Source organism: Myripristis murdjan, chromosome 16, assembly GCF_902150065.1.
Source record: "Myripristis murdjan chromosome 16, fMyrMur1.1, whole genome shotgun sequence".
NCBI lineage: Eukaryota > Metazoa > Chordata > Actinopteri > Holocentriformes > Holocentridae > Myripristis > Myripristis murdjan.
Window position 1 is genome coordinate 8,050,721 of NC_043995.1, and position 15,965 is coordinate 8,066,685.

A 15,965-nucleotide genomic window follows, 5' to 3' on the forward strand; every position below is an offset into this window, starting at 1 on the left:
ATCAGTTCTTTGTTTAGCAATATCTTGTTGCTAAAGTGAACAAGAAGCTCTGTTATTTTGAAAATTGAATTTAACAATGATTCGTCAAACCTTGGCTGCAAATTTCCTCATTACTTTCATAATACTCTTCTTTGCAGACAGAACTATACATCATCACCACACTATGGGACTAAACAGAAAGTGCTTGTGTTTACTGATGACTCATTAATAGTGTGGTGGGGATGGGTGTACATTTTTTACAACTGCACTAGCCCTGCTCATTAATAAAACTTTTTTAATAAAACTGTGAAGATATACTGTATAGATCAGCGATTCTTTACTTATTTGGCCCACAGCTCCTACAAAGAAAAGTAGTGCCTTCTTGCAGCCTCTAATGGGAGGCACAAACACATAGTTATAAACTCCATAGTGACTCCAGCCAATGATTTTTTTACACAGCCTTTTCCAGCTATTTCACTGGAGTACTTATTAGAGTAAATCGAGGAAATGCAAATATTCATTATTTCACAAGGAAAAAAACATGCATTCCAGAATAATTGCTGAGATTTGCAGAGATTGTATATATAATATAGAAAGAATGTATTTTTCAGAACCCTTCAGTCATCTTGTGACATGCACAAGCCATCTTGCGTCCCTCTGGGGTGCTGCACAGTGACTCAGGTTGTGAATCACTGATATGAAAAAGAAAAAATCCATTACTGTTTTACACCTCTGACCTTCACCCCTTCTCTTTTTTTCCCTTTTTTGCAGCGGTGCAATGTGGGAATCCAGGTACGCCTGCTCATGGACGTATTTCCCGTGTCGATGGCACAACCTTCTCCCACTCCATCGTGTATTCTTGTATGGAGGGCTTTTTCCTCTCCGGTTCACCAACACGTCAGTGTCTGGCGAACGGCACGTGGTCTGGTTCAGCTCCAAACTGCACAAGTGAGTAGTTGTTTTCACAGAGGCATGAGGGCAAAAAAGAGTGGTGTTTCCTGGTTTGTTGCTGCACATTTCTAACCCCCATCTGTTGTACAATTTCTGTATTGTGAAATGAAAATAAGAATAATGCGCTGTTCACTTGCTGTCAAAAAACTATGAAAGCATTAGTGTCTAGCCAATGGGATGTGGTCAGGGAAAGCCCCAAATTGTACCAGAGCTGTAAACACAGAAACACAACAGGGTAGAATGGATTTTTCCTGGTTGATCACATTTAGATCAGTCACACTTACACCTACGCTGGCAGACTCAGGATTTGTTATTGTTGTTGTCAGAAATAGAACAGAAAAATAGCAAGTAAAAATAGGACTAAGAAGAATGAGCGCTCCTGGGTACGTCATGGGTAAGCCAGCAGTGATTGCATTGTTATCCAGAAAGTGAACGGTATGAGGCCAATTGCACATGGTCGGGCGCAGCTCCAGACTGTGACAGTAAATGTTGTAAGTGCTGTAGATTCTATCAGCCATTGTTTTTGTGTTCTGCGTGATGCTCTATCAGCAAAGTAAACACACACTTTTTCATGCTGATAAACCCCTCTGAAATGAATTGAGCCGGACGGAACTGGAGATGAGTTGGCTCCCTATCTCTGCCAAGAAGAGACACTCTGAGTGATCAACAGTGGTGCTAAAACAGGGGATAAGATTTCAAATAGCACATAAATCTTTTTGAACCTCCTCACTGTGCAAGACGTCAAAACTGTCAGGCAGCTTTTTTATTGTCCGGATCCCAGCAAATGAGCCTTGCAGTAATTAAGAAGTATGCCAGTCGATATTGAGTTTGCACCAGGGTAACTATCAAACAAAATTACATATTGTTCTTCTCTCTGAAAATCACCATATTCTCTTTTACCCATTCCTTTATGCCAGCTATTGAATTATATTGCAAAAAAAAAAAAAGAAAAGAAAAAAGAAAAAGAAAAAAGATAAATGGTACAGGCATAATTTTCAATTTTGGAATGAAATGAGTCTCTGGAGAGAGATACATAGAGGGGGAGGGAGGGAGAGAGAGAGATTGGAAATGGGATTGAATAATGGTGGTCAGACATGCAGAAAGTTAGAATTTGCAGCCTTTCTGGTTCTTTTCCCCACTTTTCAGCCTGCTCATCACCAGCCTTATCATCGTTACCCCGCTTTTTGCACCCTCTGATGTATGCTATCGCTTCACATTAAATTTTAGTGGCCCGTTCAGGGACACCAACACTTGAGATGCCAAGATTGGCTCATTATACCTCCATTAAGGAGGCAATCATTTTCACGGTTCATGGGTTATCGATCATGTAGGTTACTGGATCAAAGTCACACAGCGTTCTCAAGGGGAGAGAGGATTTCTTTTGGAACTCCCTAGATGGTTGACACACCTGTTTTTTAAGAACATATTAGGAAATTAACTGAAGTGAATTATCAGACAAACTTGAAATGGACCCATAAAGTAACCTATGAAATAAACAGCTATCACTGATTACGCAGAGAAATCATTCGCCGTGTCTGTGTCTTTGATGCTGTTGATTTCTTTCTATTGTTCTGATTTTATTTTACTCCTCTCCAGCATTCCTGTATACTTTACCTGTCGTCTGATTAGGCCTGTAAAAGAAGCCACTTGTATGCAGAGATGAGGTTTTCCTATGTGTTTCTAGAGCAGCTCGAACATGAACACAGTGGTGTCGGATCCTCCAAGGGGAAAGAGGGGTGGGGTGGTGAGCGAGGGGTGGGGGTGGGAGGTGGAGGATAAGATCAAATACAGCATTTGGAGCAGAGTGCCAATGAAAAAGCAGTACAGTTTAGTTGAGTTGTTGAAGTCAACAGCCTGCAGCTTTTCTGCATTGTGCTCACTGACTGGAATGGTAAGATAGCTGCTTTTAGAGACAGAGAGTCACAAATGCATACACATACAGTATGTGTGTCTTTTTCTTCCTTCCCTGTCTTGTAGTTTGTCTGCTTGTTCAGATTCTCTCGAGATGTTTTTAATTGATACCAATTGAATGTTTTATCAGCTGTCTTTTATTCATGCCAGCTACTTCCAGCTGCAGACTGGATACACACACCATGCTTAATTCAAGCTAATGTGTTTGCGTGTAATGTGGTGTACAAGTCAAAGTGGACCTAGGACTGATGAAGCTGCAAGCAGAAGCAAACCCATGCAGTGCACATACACATGCAGGGCTACAGAGACAGCGGGTTTTGTCAGCCTCTATTTCCCATCATCGTCATAATTCAAGTCCCCCGACTGAGACAGTCAAAGAGCATAAGTCAGCGCAGACAAACCTGCTTGGACAGTTCTGTCTTGTCCGTCTTGTCAATTCTGTTTGTCCTGTCATGAAATACCTCTTTTGTGGAAAAGCAAGCCAGAGTGCAACCTTGCTATATGATGTTTTCGTGTTTTGCATTTCAAAACAGCCAGATGCTCCACTGTTAAATGCAGCATGGTACCCAAGAGAAGAAAAGTATGGTTCATATATGGTTCTCTGAGATTCCCTTAACATTTCCCTAGTTCTATTTCACCTTGTTTCTATTTCGGATTTCTTTGTTTTGTTTTTCTCCAGATTCTTGGTGTTATATATACAAATGTAAATCCACTGCTAATTATTTTAACAGGTGACTTCAGCATGTACTGTTTGAAAATGTTGTTTTGTGGCCGGCTGTGCATAAAAATGTTTTTTGCTAATCAAGCCTGGGCCAAAACATGTCATTAATTAGAAAGAGTAGAGGCAGAGCCACACACTACACAGATACGCACATATATTGTGCAGAAAGTCTCCAACACATAGCACTGATCAGAACTAGTTGTGGACAGTTTTGAAGTGACTGCACTTGTACTTAAAAACATTTTTCCCCCTCACTATTGTTGATTTCGGTATGGCAAAGCCAATTAGGTGGGCTGCAGTGCAGTGTAGCAGAGTCAACCCTTCACACATTTTCTGACACATGTGGTGCTTGTATGCTTATATCATCAATGAATGCCATGTCATCATACCAACACATTCACAGACCCGCAGACACAGGTACACCTTTCTCCTTATGCATATTGCTGTGATGTTTAAATATGCGTTTGTTTGTCTTTTTGTGATAGTAACTATGTGCTATTTTGTTATTAAAGCAGCAATTTTGCCAATGTCTCACTATTCTATAGCGTTTTCCAGACATAAAGGCTTATGTCTGGATTCCATTGTTAATCAGAATTCTGCAAAATGATAAATTTAAAGCAGCAGATATATGGGCAGGAAAGATGTCAGTGCCAGGAGGAATGTCAGGAACATCTGAGTGATTCGGGATCGTGTTTGAATGCAGGAGAGTGGTTGATATCCCTTGTAGTCTTGCATGGACGTTTTGTTGTCCTTAACTGCCACTGATGATGTCATCACTTTACACAGAAAACAATTCCATCACTTGGGGATGAACTTGCATTTTCAAATGGGGGCAGTGTTGTCTTTTTCCATACAGTAAGGGATTTGAAATAAAAAAAAAAAAATCAAAAATGCCTTTCCAGCAAATCTTTGTTTTTGACATGACAATGTGATTCATGCACATCAGATCCCCCAATTTCCCTACTATAGATTCACCTCGTTTTGGTTTACAAAGTAACCAAATTAACAATTTATCATTTTTTATAGCAGTTTAAAATAGTTAAATACAGTGTTCAAGTCACTATAGGATGGCTTTAAAGAGATATCATTAATATATTAAAGTCTGTTCAAAACCACTCAATTATAGTACATTTTGTCTGAGTCCGTTAATTTTGAGGTAGTTCGGCTAATGCTAGACACATCTAGAAGTAGATTCGTTATTAAAGCAACCTTGATGTGCTGCCATCACCCTAAAACTTCAAGCGGTGGCAAGATGAAAGAGCCCACAGGTCCTCTGTGCTCCGACAGCAACGCTCAGTCATATCCTGTCAGGATATAAAGTTAGTCTTGCCCAAGGACGATACACTTGGCAGTATAACCAAGTGTTGAAGTCCCTGGCCATAGTAATTGAAAATAAACAGAAGTTAATTCAAGGGAGGGGGTGTGAGAAGGGAGAGCCATATGCATCAGTTTGGCTTTGAATTTAAAGGTGAACAAGTCAGAAAACATTTGTTATTGAGTAGGCACAAGTTTGGGCAGTGAAGCAAAACTTGGGATTTGGACAAGCAAGCAGGCAGAGGCTGGCAGTTTATGGTCCTGACAGAGATAGAACCAGCTCAAGACCTAACCTAATATAGTAGACCATCGCTCAGCCGTCTGTTTACTTAGTGCTCTCATTTGCTCTCATTTCATGGGAAGAAGCAGTAGATGAGGCATATGAAAAGAGGAAACATAGACACACTGAGTTGGCAACTGAACAGCGAGGCTGGAAAGCCCTGTGGAAAATATACGCCCTGTGTATGCCTTGTGCAAAATGGGTGCTGTGCATTTGTAGACACATCCACTATTAGTTTACTCAGGAAGTTGGGCAGTTGTGGCCAGATTATGGAAAGCCACAAGGACAGCCTCTGAAATACCAGAAAAAAAAAGAAAAAAAACTGTTTGTGTGGTCAGCTGTGCCTTTAATGTATGAATGTTAATAGAGTTGAGTTTTGGAACTATGGTGTTGGCCATTTCTGTTTTTTATATTATAAAACTGTATTTACTGAGGTTTCAGTTAGTTTTAAGAGAAAGAGAAACAAGGCATGAAAAAAAGAAGTCACCCCTAAAAAGGAAAAAGAAAAGAAGAAAAAACATACAGCACAAACACACATACATGCACACACATATGCATACAAGCATGAACACAAAAGCACATACTCATACACAAACATGTACTACACAAATCCAGCCTCATTACTGGGTATACACTACTCGTTACAATGCTATGGGTCAAATTGTACGTGTATAATGATGACAGCCTGTCTTAGGTTGATGACTTTCCTCTGACAAACGGCTGTTGTTGAAAACAATGTCATTGGGAATGCCCTGTAGATCGGTCAGCCTAGGGTTAGCTTAATAGTTACATTTGTTACTCTTTTCATGTGCACCCGGCCTTATACTCAAAAAGATAAAGCAAAAGTAAAGTACAAAGAGCTTTAATTGTGCACACAATGTCCAATTGTCCAAAGTAGCTTAATGTTATTGGACCTTGTTAATGTTATTCTCATTCAGTGTTGTAAGGCTGAAAAGGATGTCAGAGTGGTTAATGCCTCTCTGCTTTTGCTAGTAGTTGGCAATATGAGACTGCCAGAAATGACCGGGAGCCTTTTGTGTGTAGACGTCTTCCATTTTGAAGATAGTGGAAAAGTGCAGCTTGAATGGCAGGTGCAGTGTAACACATACACTGCGTGGTTGAAGGCTTCAGCACCTAACATTATGTAGCTGGCTAATTATATATCCAGTTAATGCTATATTTACCCTAGTAGTAAGTTAGTAAATTGGTATCTACCTGTCCAGTAACATTACCTTTACCCTGTTCTGTTCCAAAAGCAAATTTAGTCCCCCTCAAAATTATGTTGCTTCATACTGATTTTACCATTAATCATTGTATAGCCTATAAAGGTAGACAACATGAATAGGTTAATTTTTAGACCATATTTTCTGTATTTTGCAGCTCTAATAGGTTTTTACATTTGTAACCTTTTATAAACATTGGAGTAAAATAGATCTATATTCTACATTTTTGATTTATATGGTCAAAAAATGTCAGATTTGGACAGTAGGTTAATGATTATTGTTTTTTCTTTCTTCAAATTTTGTTCTCTCTGTTATTTCAGGGCATTTTCAAGCATTAATGTTGCACATGGCTGAGTAATTTTCACTGATAATGGTTGAAATGGCACCTTTTTTGTCTAAGGGCTTTATCACTATACAACATTTCCAATATCATGATTATAATTAGTAAAAGGCAACTACTTATGTGGTTGGCCAACCTCTGTTGCTTGCTATTTTGCCAGCAGTAATTGTTAGCTAAACAGACATTCTCTTATGTACTGAAATGTTTCACATGTCTTTTTTGGCAACTTGTGCCAGGGCAGCTGGGTTGGGGTGGGTCAGCACTGTAAACTAAACCTGTGTAGGGGCTGGCACTCAGAATTCCTCCTCCGCAGTCTCTCCTGCAGGACTGCTTGTAGCAGTAGAGGAAACAAACAGGTCAGAAAGTTTTCTACATTTGGCTGTTTTGAATGTTTCAAGACATTTTTTCCTTAGTTTTTCTACTCCACCTTTTCTCTTTTTACTTGGCTGCTTCATTATCTTAGCTTTTGCAATGACGCTGCTGACTTAGCCAGTCTTTCTCAAATGCATCTTAGTGAAGAGGCTGTGGGGCAATAGGGGTTAACCTGCTGAGCCACATCAATTCACAGGTGTAGATCAAAGAGCACAGTCAAGAACACAGGTTATTTGGTACACAAGTTATCTCTCCTTATCTGGAATATTGGATGAGCCTTGTCAAAAAGCAATTATTGTAGGCTAAGTTTTGAAAAGCATTGCTGGCCCACAAAGTTCTTGGCCCACGGGACTTCTCTCTGCACTCCAGATGGCCAGTCTGCTACTGCCTGACCTTAATGTTGAACTGGATCAAACATCTATAAGAGTTACTCACTTGATAAATCTAATCACATACTAGTTCCCTTTCTTCTAACATCCAAGCCAAGATTCGACATGGATGCTCACTTAAAATTAAACTGTTCTGTGGATTACCTGATATGGGGTCATTTCTTGATACACGTTCCTTATTTTTCATGCCGTCTCTGACAGTGATCACCTGTGGCGACCCCGGGATTCCAGCAAATGGACTTCGATTCGGTGATGACATCACGGTGGGCCAGAATGTGACGTTTTTGTGCCAGCCAGGATATGTAATGATAGGAGGCGACAGCAGTGTCACAAGGACCTGCACCAGCAATGGCACCTGGAGTGGCACCATGCCAGCATGCCAAGGTAAGGACCACACATACAAATCCACACATAAACACACCTTTACATCCACGTGTTGTAGCAGACAGTCGACCTTGATAACCATCAGACCACGCTGCAACAACCTTGGCACGCTAACACTTTGTCAAGTATAATACAAAGTACATGCTTACACCCTGAGATCTAATGAGATTAGCGGGCAAGGTGACACAGAGAACTTCCTATGTGGTCAGATAGTGTCATAGTGTTTCCTTCAGTGAGCTGATAACAGAAATGCTTACAATACATAAGGCTAGATGTCCGGAAGACAGACATACGCATGCTCATCTGCTGATGAACATGCGCGTATAGGCTCACACAAGTGGGCACGCGCAAAGTATATTACACAGTCTCATTATATGATGGATCTGTAAGTCACTAAGTAGTATTATATTTTAATAAGCGCCTAGATTAGTGACATTATTTATCAGCTGGGTCCTGAGCAAAAAAAAAAAAAAGTCCAAAAAAGATCAAGTTTAAGAGCCCTAGATGATTTAGGACACAAAAATCTCACCCACACCTGCATGTAGAGATGCACCTCAGGTGGCACTCAGCCAAGGCTAAAAGTTCCTCTGACACCAGATGATGGATGGCTAACAACTCCTCTTCATCACAGCGAGGATCCCACTAATTGTACTCCAACGGTTAATCATGGCCTCCTCTCTCTCTAAAAGTGTACTTGCACTCTATGGGCATGATTAACATCAAAGTTACAAAGTCTACAAAAAGGACGGCGTTGTTGTACGGCCATCAACGCTGCACTGCAGCATGATTTATGATGCTCAAACGGAGGCATGGATTTGCATATCTGGCTTCAGCGGCCAAAAGTGAGTATTGCAGGGAAGATTAACTTGTGCAGCGAACGGTTCAAAATTACACCAGCATAAGGAAGAGCCCACAAGGCAAATGGCGGCACATTGTTGCTAAGGAACTGTTCCCAGGCTACAGCTTCAGTAACAGAGGAGAGCTGGGGTTGTGTTTGCCCGTTGAGAAATGGGAAGTGGCGGGATGAAAGGGAGTGGGAGAGAGCGAGGGGAGAATGAGTGAAAATGAGAGACTGACAGATAGAGACCAACACAACAGATAAGAGAAATTCAGACGAAAAGAGGCAGAGTAAGTTTATAGGAAGTCAGAGATACAGAAAGAAAGGGGTAGAAAGGGAGTGAGACATTGCTAGAAAGATAAACCAAGAGAGAGTAAGAACAGAGAGAATATCGATCTTTTTTTATTCCCCCCATGTAATGGCTGATTCTATTTCCAGACGTACTAAGCGTGTAGCTGGCGCTGTGGACCCAGAGCCAGCCTGCGTCATTGCTCTGCTTTTCTCCGGCTTAGCTCATAGGGAGTTGTGGTTTTAAGCCGCACATTTCTTCCCCAGTCGGCTCCCTGCGCTCCTCGCCCAGAAGTTCCCAACAACATCCAGACTGACACTGATTTGTAATATTTCATGGGCGTGTTTCATTATTAAGGTGTTCTTTTCAGTGGTATGTGGAAACTGTTGGATGAATGGACAGCTGCATGACTGTTACCCAAGGCTGTTAAGGTGGAGAGAGGGATAGAGAGACCCTGTGTGTGTCTCTGTGTGTGTGTGTGTGTGTGTGTGTGTGTGTGTGAGAGAGAAAGTGTATGTGGCTTGCAGGAGTCTCCTAACCTCCGAGCACTAATCCTTGACAGCTACCTCAACAGCTCAGGCACACGGTCCTGCTGATGCCGCTGGTGATGGGGGGCAGCGGAAAGAAGCGAAACCGCAGGGCTTAGCCTTTCTCACCACACAAACACACACACACATGCGCATACACACATGCGCTCCATCTCATGTGGGTATTCAATTACACATCTCTGTCTCTCTCACGCTTGCATACACAAAGATTCTAACACACCTTGGACTCTGCTACCACCACTGCTGCCGCTGCCTGAGTGCTGTCAGCTCACACTGACCTGTGAGCGTTAGTCAGTCAGCCGGAGGGTCTCTCACGCCTCCCCTCCTTCACTCCACTGCTCTCACTTTCCCACCAGCACTTATCTCTTTCGTGGGATGAATGAATAAAAGAAAGGCACATGAGAGAAGTTTGATTATTAAGTGGAGGCTCTGTATTAATCTTGACGTTCCTCAATGTGGATGGGTGTTCGGAGGAAACACAGATGTTTTAATAGTTTATTTAATTTTTATTTCCCCCTGCCCCCCACCAATCCCCCCCGCTCCCTCTCTTCATATCACTCGGTTTCTCTCCAAGTCTATCTAGGACGAGCAATGAAACAGCTCTCTGGTAATCACAGCTTTTTTATCATCTCTCTCACTGACAGCCCACGCATGAAGAGGTCTGAGAAAATATCTTTTTTTTTTTTTTTTTTTTTTCCTTTTTCCATCTAAAAACATTGCCTTTTCTAATATTATTGGTTGCTTTTTTCTTTTGCATTATTGGGTTTAAGCTTAAGGTGCAATGGTTCAGGCAGGGTGAGTGGTTTGATATTGTCATGATGCGGGGCATCTGTCATCCTGTCACAGGTTTGGATGATGTGCCTCAGGGATGTGAGCTGATTGGTATGCCAGGAAGGGAGAGAGAGAGGGGTGGGGGTTGAGACAAAGGGTGGTTTTACGTGCACTGACTGTGCGTATAATTTTGTGCTTAATGTGTGCACGGCAGTGAAAGCCACACTGATTGTGTGTGGTGTGCATTCATGCACACTCTGACTATGACACATTCTAAGCTTCATCCGGCAAGGATTCCATCTGAATCCCAGGTTTGGCGTGTTCAGCTAAGAGGCACTAATGCTGCTTAGGACTGCTTAGGAAAATGGGGACACTCTCCCCTCTCCCTATTCAGTTTAGTTTTTTTTTTTTTTTTTTTTGGGTGGGGAGTGGGGGTCGGGTAATATATGATTATTACTCCTCTTATCAGCGTAACTTGCCTGCTGTGCACATGCACTCAAACTCTCTTTGACTCCATCTTTCTTTCTCTTCCTTTCTTGTTCTCTCTCTCACACAAACACTGACAGAGATGCACATACACACCCACCAAACCAGCTTTTTACATTACAACATCCAGCTGGGCATTTTAGTGAGGTAATTCAGAGTGAAGTGCCTTTTTTTCCAAGGGCTCCAGAGCAACAGCATGAAAATCCCCAGTTGAAAAGACTCTTTACTAATTCATTATTTTCAAGGAGAAACAAAATGACATTAGACCAAACAAAACATTCAGAAAGTGTTTGCAACATCAACACTGGTTTTGCCTTTGACGATTATTCAAAATTCATTCATGGCCCAAATATCCATCTAAATATAGTACTGCTTTAAAGTGCATATATACTGCTGTCTTGTGTCCATATGGAAATCTTGTTGGAACCACTGCCAACCAAGAACAAAAGACGGTTCCACCTTGGAGACAATGTTGCGTGAACATCCCGCAGTGGCACGCTCCACATTCACTGCAATCCAGCATGTGGAAAAATCACAGCCAAATGAAATTTTATAAGACTAAAATGTCTCCATCATATATCTATCCTATATTAACACTGGCATGTAATTTGCTGCCCATCATTTTCAAATATTAAGTAGAACTAAAGTGGCATGAGTATAACAACAAAAGCCTATCAAATAGTTGGTTGCAAGACTCAACTTATTAAACATGAACAGCACTGAATTTTACCCAACTAATTTCTCAGTGAGGGACCTGCTGTGTAAGAGGCAAAAAGTGCTTGATGTAGTACAGTATCCTTGAACTTAGGTCAAGCCGTATACCTATGATGGCTACATCTGCATCTGTGGTTAATGTACTTGGTAAGTGAAAGTGATTGTGTTGTACTACGTAAAGGCTGAAGCTAAATTAGAGATCCATGGTGTTAACGTGACAGTTTAAGTAACTGTGGACTTGTGAATTGAGCGTCTGATCTTTCCAGACAGTTGTGAAGCAGCAACTATGGCTCCAATTTACAGATTTTTGTTGGAGCAGATAGATGGGTTGATTTTCTCTCTCTCTCTCTCTCTCTCTCTCTCTCTCTCTCTCTCTCTCTCTCTCTCTCCCTCTGTGTGTGTGTGTGTGTGTGTGTGTGTGTGTGTGTGTGTGTGTGTGTGTAGACAGCCCAGTTTTATGAAAAGACCATTTTTCCCTGTGGTGAATTATTCCTTTAACTTGAAAAGCCTGACGTGCTGTTTTTTTTAATCTGGTGTTGTATTTAGCATTGTCATTGTAGTCCATACAACAAGACTTCTCCCTCATTCTCTCTAATACACACCTGCAGATATGGTGTGGCTGGCCTGTCACCTCAATCTCCATATTTGTGGACACAGCAACCCAGCATTACCCTCTTAAAAAATTCATTATCCATACTAGAAACTTGTCAGTGTGTATGTAATTTATACTCCAAAATGCACTTTGGCATGGTGTGGGACAGGACTGCATCCCCAAAATGCACTTCAAAAACACATATTCACTTTAAGTGGGGTAAATTGTCATGTCCGACATTTTTAGCCTTTATTACAAGTGCTGAATTGCATACAGGAGGGAGAGAGAGAGAGAGAGAGAGAGAGAGAGAGATATTTTGGACATGCGAAAGTTAAAGTATGTCTAAGAGGGGTAGACTTGGGGTAACAATGGGACTTGAAAGAGGATACTAATGGCATAAAACAACTGCTATAATTTATTCACATCCTAAAAAACTATATCGCATCTTGCCTCCCCATGGGGTCATCTTCTAGTGCCAGTGTGGGCAACCATGTGCCATGGAGAGCCGAGAGGCTGCAGGTTTTCTTTCCAACCAAAACTCCACCAGGTGATTTCACTGATTACCTCACCTTCAAGCAGAGAGCAGGGACTAATCAGTGAAATCAGCTGGTGGAGTTTTTGGTTGGAAAGGAAACCTGCAGCCTCTCCGCTCTCTATGGCACGTGGTTGCCCACCACTGTTCTAGTGTGTCAGAACAAATTCCAAGCTTTATTATGCTTTTAGTTATTACATTTGTGGACCAGAAAGTTTACAGCTTACACAGACACAAATGTCCCCACATTTCTGTCAGACACTCAGAAACTATTCAATCTACTCAGGGAGTCTTTTCCAAACAAAAATGCAAGGAAAATGCCACACAATGTCAGAACCCAGAACATTTTTTGGGCTAGAGACCCAGTTTCCATTCAGTCATAGATCATGTTATGTAAAAAGGCCAATTTGGGCCTCCTTGCTGTACTGCAAGCCTCTCAAAATCTTTGAAATAGCACTATAATTTTTAGCATGCTGTGTAAAAACCATACATTTTAAAGAATAGCAATCCATATATACAGTTTGTGTGTGTGTGTGTGTGTGTGTGTGTGTGTGTGTGTGTGTGTGTGTGTGTGTGTGTGTGTGTGTGTGTGTGTGTATATATATAATCTGCAAGGACAAAATAAGTTAATGAGTAAGTAAATGCTGTCTGACAAATATTCATTGTTTTGATAAGAAACAAAAGTCCAACCAATTTCCGGTATACTTTGTCTTATTTTAGAAAACAAGCAGTGCTTTGGGAAATTGAAATGTTTTTTTTTTTGTTGTTGTTGTTGTTTTGTTTTGTTTTGTTTTTTTCCCCTGGGTATCTACTGGTATCAACACTAACCATACAGATAAAACCTAAGGGTGACAGTCCCGTTGGATGAAAAGTGAATTTACTCTGACATTAAACACATTTTAACACCACTACCACCCCTACCATCACCGTTACCTCCACCTTTTATCTTTTTAGATTAGGCAATGAAAAGATCCAGGATATCTCCTTATCTCTGCAAATCCACTTTAATCATAGTAATTATCTCCAAGCTAAAACATTCTCTCTAATTACCTAGTATTGCCTTGTATTGGCCGTCTCTGTTGGATTGTGGGGAGAGAGAAGAAGGCAGCTGTTGAAAAATGGGGCTGTACTTTGTGCTTTGATAGCCTTGTAACACATACAGTCATGGCAGTTAAGCCATTTTAAACTGAATTGAATTTAACTGGGGAAAGCAATGAGCAGAGATTCAAACACTAGTAAATGGTTGTGTGGGTTTATGTGCTTGTGACTGCATCTCATTGGCTGTCCATTTGTGCATTTATCTGTGTGGAACTGTCTGACCTTTTGTATCTCACACTCTCACACTCTCTGTATTTAAGTTTATCTCTGTATCTTTATACATATTCACCTTTCAGTTCAAGGCTAAAGTATGGATTTCTTTTTTCTCATGTTAGACTCTGTTTCCTACCTGATTTGACTCTGACTTGTCTTGGCCACTATTTTCTTCATTCTCAATGAAAGAGCTAAATTCTGTCTGGAAAATCATCATACATAGTTTTACTTCAAATCATTACTGAGGACTTCAGATGGACCTAACAGTGATCAGGTTATCTAGCAATAGCCACAGCTACTACTTAAATATAGCAGGGATGGTAGCTAGCTTACTAGCTTACAGGTGTACTACAGCGAGCCAAATGAAATTGTGAAGCCATACCCCTGTAGATTCTTGACATTTTTCAGTAGACAATGATTCCCAATGTTGATATGATATGCATCCTGGCACACAACAGTAGGATATAGTTGGGATGTATGTGTGACTTCTGCTGTGGGAACAAGTTGTATTGGTTGATGATTCACACTTACCTTCCTACCAAAAATATTAAAATTGGGTTAACAAAACTGAAAAGAGTGTAATGGATTTCACTTGTAAGAACCTCACTATGTAGTGCTTCTTGAACTTCTGTGTATTGATTAGTCAGTTCCTATGCAATGATTGGTTGGATAGTGAAGGGTGTAATACAGAGCTGAATTGCAGATGGCTCTCCATCACTGTTCATCCTCACAAACCTCCTCAGCACTAAGACAAACTGCTATCAGTTGACTGCTGCTTTGAATTTTAGAACTGAAATACCTCAGATTGTAGAATGTCCTTTTATTTGTTGTAGATTTACACTGCACAATCTAGTGCTGACATTTTTAAAACCATAGAGAAATCATTCTTATTATATTTACCCCTTTCAATTAACAGGATGTTTCAAACTCCAAATTCATTGACCCCTCTTGCATTAGTCATTATTTTTACATTTATAAAGACATGCAGGGTGTCTCCACCACATGGTGTTGGTTTTGAACAGGTCTTTTATTAGGCATAAAGCATAAAGTGCTGGAACCTGTTTTTTCCCAGATGATTGATTTTTTTCCTTTCCATTCTCCTCTGCTATATCTTTATCTTTCTCTTTTGCTAGAAGTATCTTTGGAGCCATAAGAGCAAAGGTCACCAAACTTTGCAGATAGGTTGGAAATCTCACTATTCAGACAATAAAAATTATGCCTGTTGGGCTAGAAGGTGGAGCTATAATAACACATTTATGTTTCGGTCCATAACTCCTGAACCATAGGTGCTAGCAGCAAAATCCATTTTTTTCCTGGATTCCACTTCACCCTCAGCTTGCCTCACTGTAACTTACAGGTATGGTCAATTCAGGAGTCCATGACTCAATATTTGTCAAAATATGTAAAATCCATTCACATCTAAATTTCTAAGTTTTCTTTCTAACCCTACCAATATTTAAACAGAGGTTCTTTACATGTTAGATATGATATGTTTCAAATATGATTCAGAAATGTCAAACTGTGAGGCCACAGTGATTATGAGCATTGTGCTGTAATTTGTAGCGTATACAAAAATCGGTAAAGTTCACCAAAAGTTCACCAAAGTTTTTGACAATACACCTGAAACCTGCAGAATAATGTGTGCTTTTGACTGATGTAAACATTTTGTTTTTAAACCAAAATAATGCTACAATTGGGCACATGTGATTTACTAAGTCACCCTCTCTGGGTATGCAAAGGTCCAGGGTTCGAGTCCAGGGTGTTCAGTTCAAACTTAGCAACAATGTGGTGATTTATGTATGTGGCATGTTTTCAAATTCTTCTGAATCTGAATCCAGATCTGCTTATCATGCTTGGACCCTGTGAATTGTTGCTTACACCTACATTTTCTTCTTGTCTTGGTCTTGATTTGGCATCAGCCCCCATTTGGACCTGGTCTTGATTTAAACTTGCACCTGGTATTAGCATTGATTTAGATTCCACTAAGCTAGTTTTGACTTCCATCCCTGTTTGTGTCTTT

At 40.6% G+C, this 15,965-nt stretch overlaps 1 protein-coding gene across 1 annotated transcript in view; it reads left to right on the top strand.

Annotated features, from left to right (window-relative positions):
* The window catches only part of LOC115373316 (CUB and sushi domain-containing protein 3-like), a 285,861-nt gene that overhangs the window by 241,030 nt on the left and 28,866 nt on the right, over window positions 1-15,965 (top strand). Inside the window, exons 58-59 of the mRNA XM_030071637.1 lie at window positions 751-927; window positions 7,682-7,864. Of these exons, the coding sequence (XP_029927497.1) occupies window positions 751-927; window positions 7,682-7,864 (360 nt within the window). The remainder of the gene's footprint in view (window positions 1-750; window positions 928-7,681; window positions 7,865-15,965) is intronic.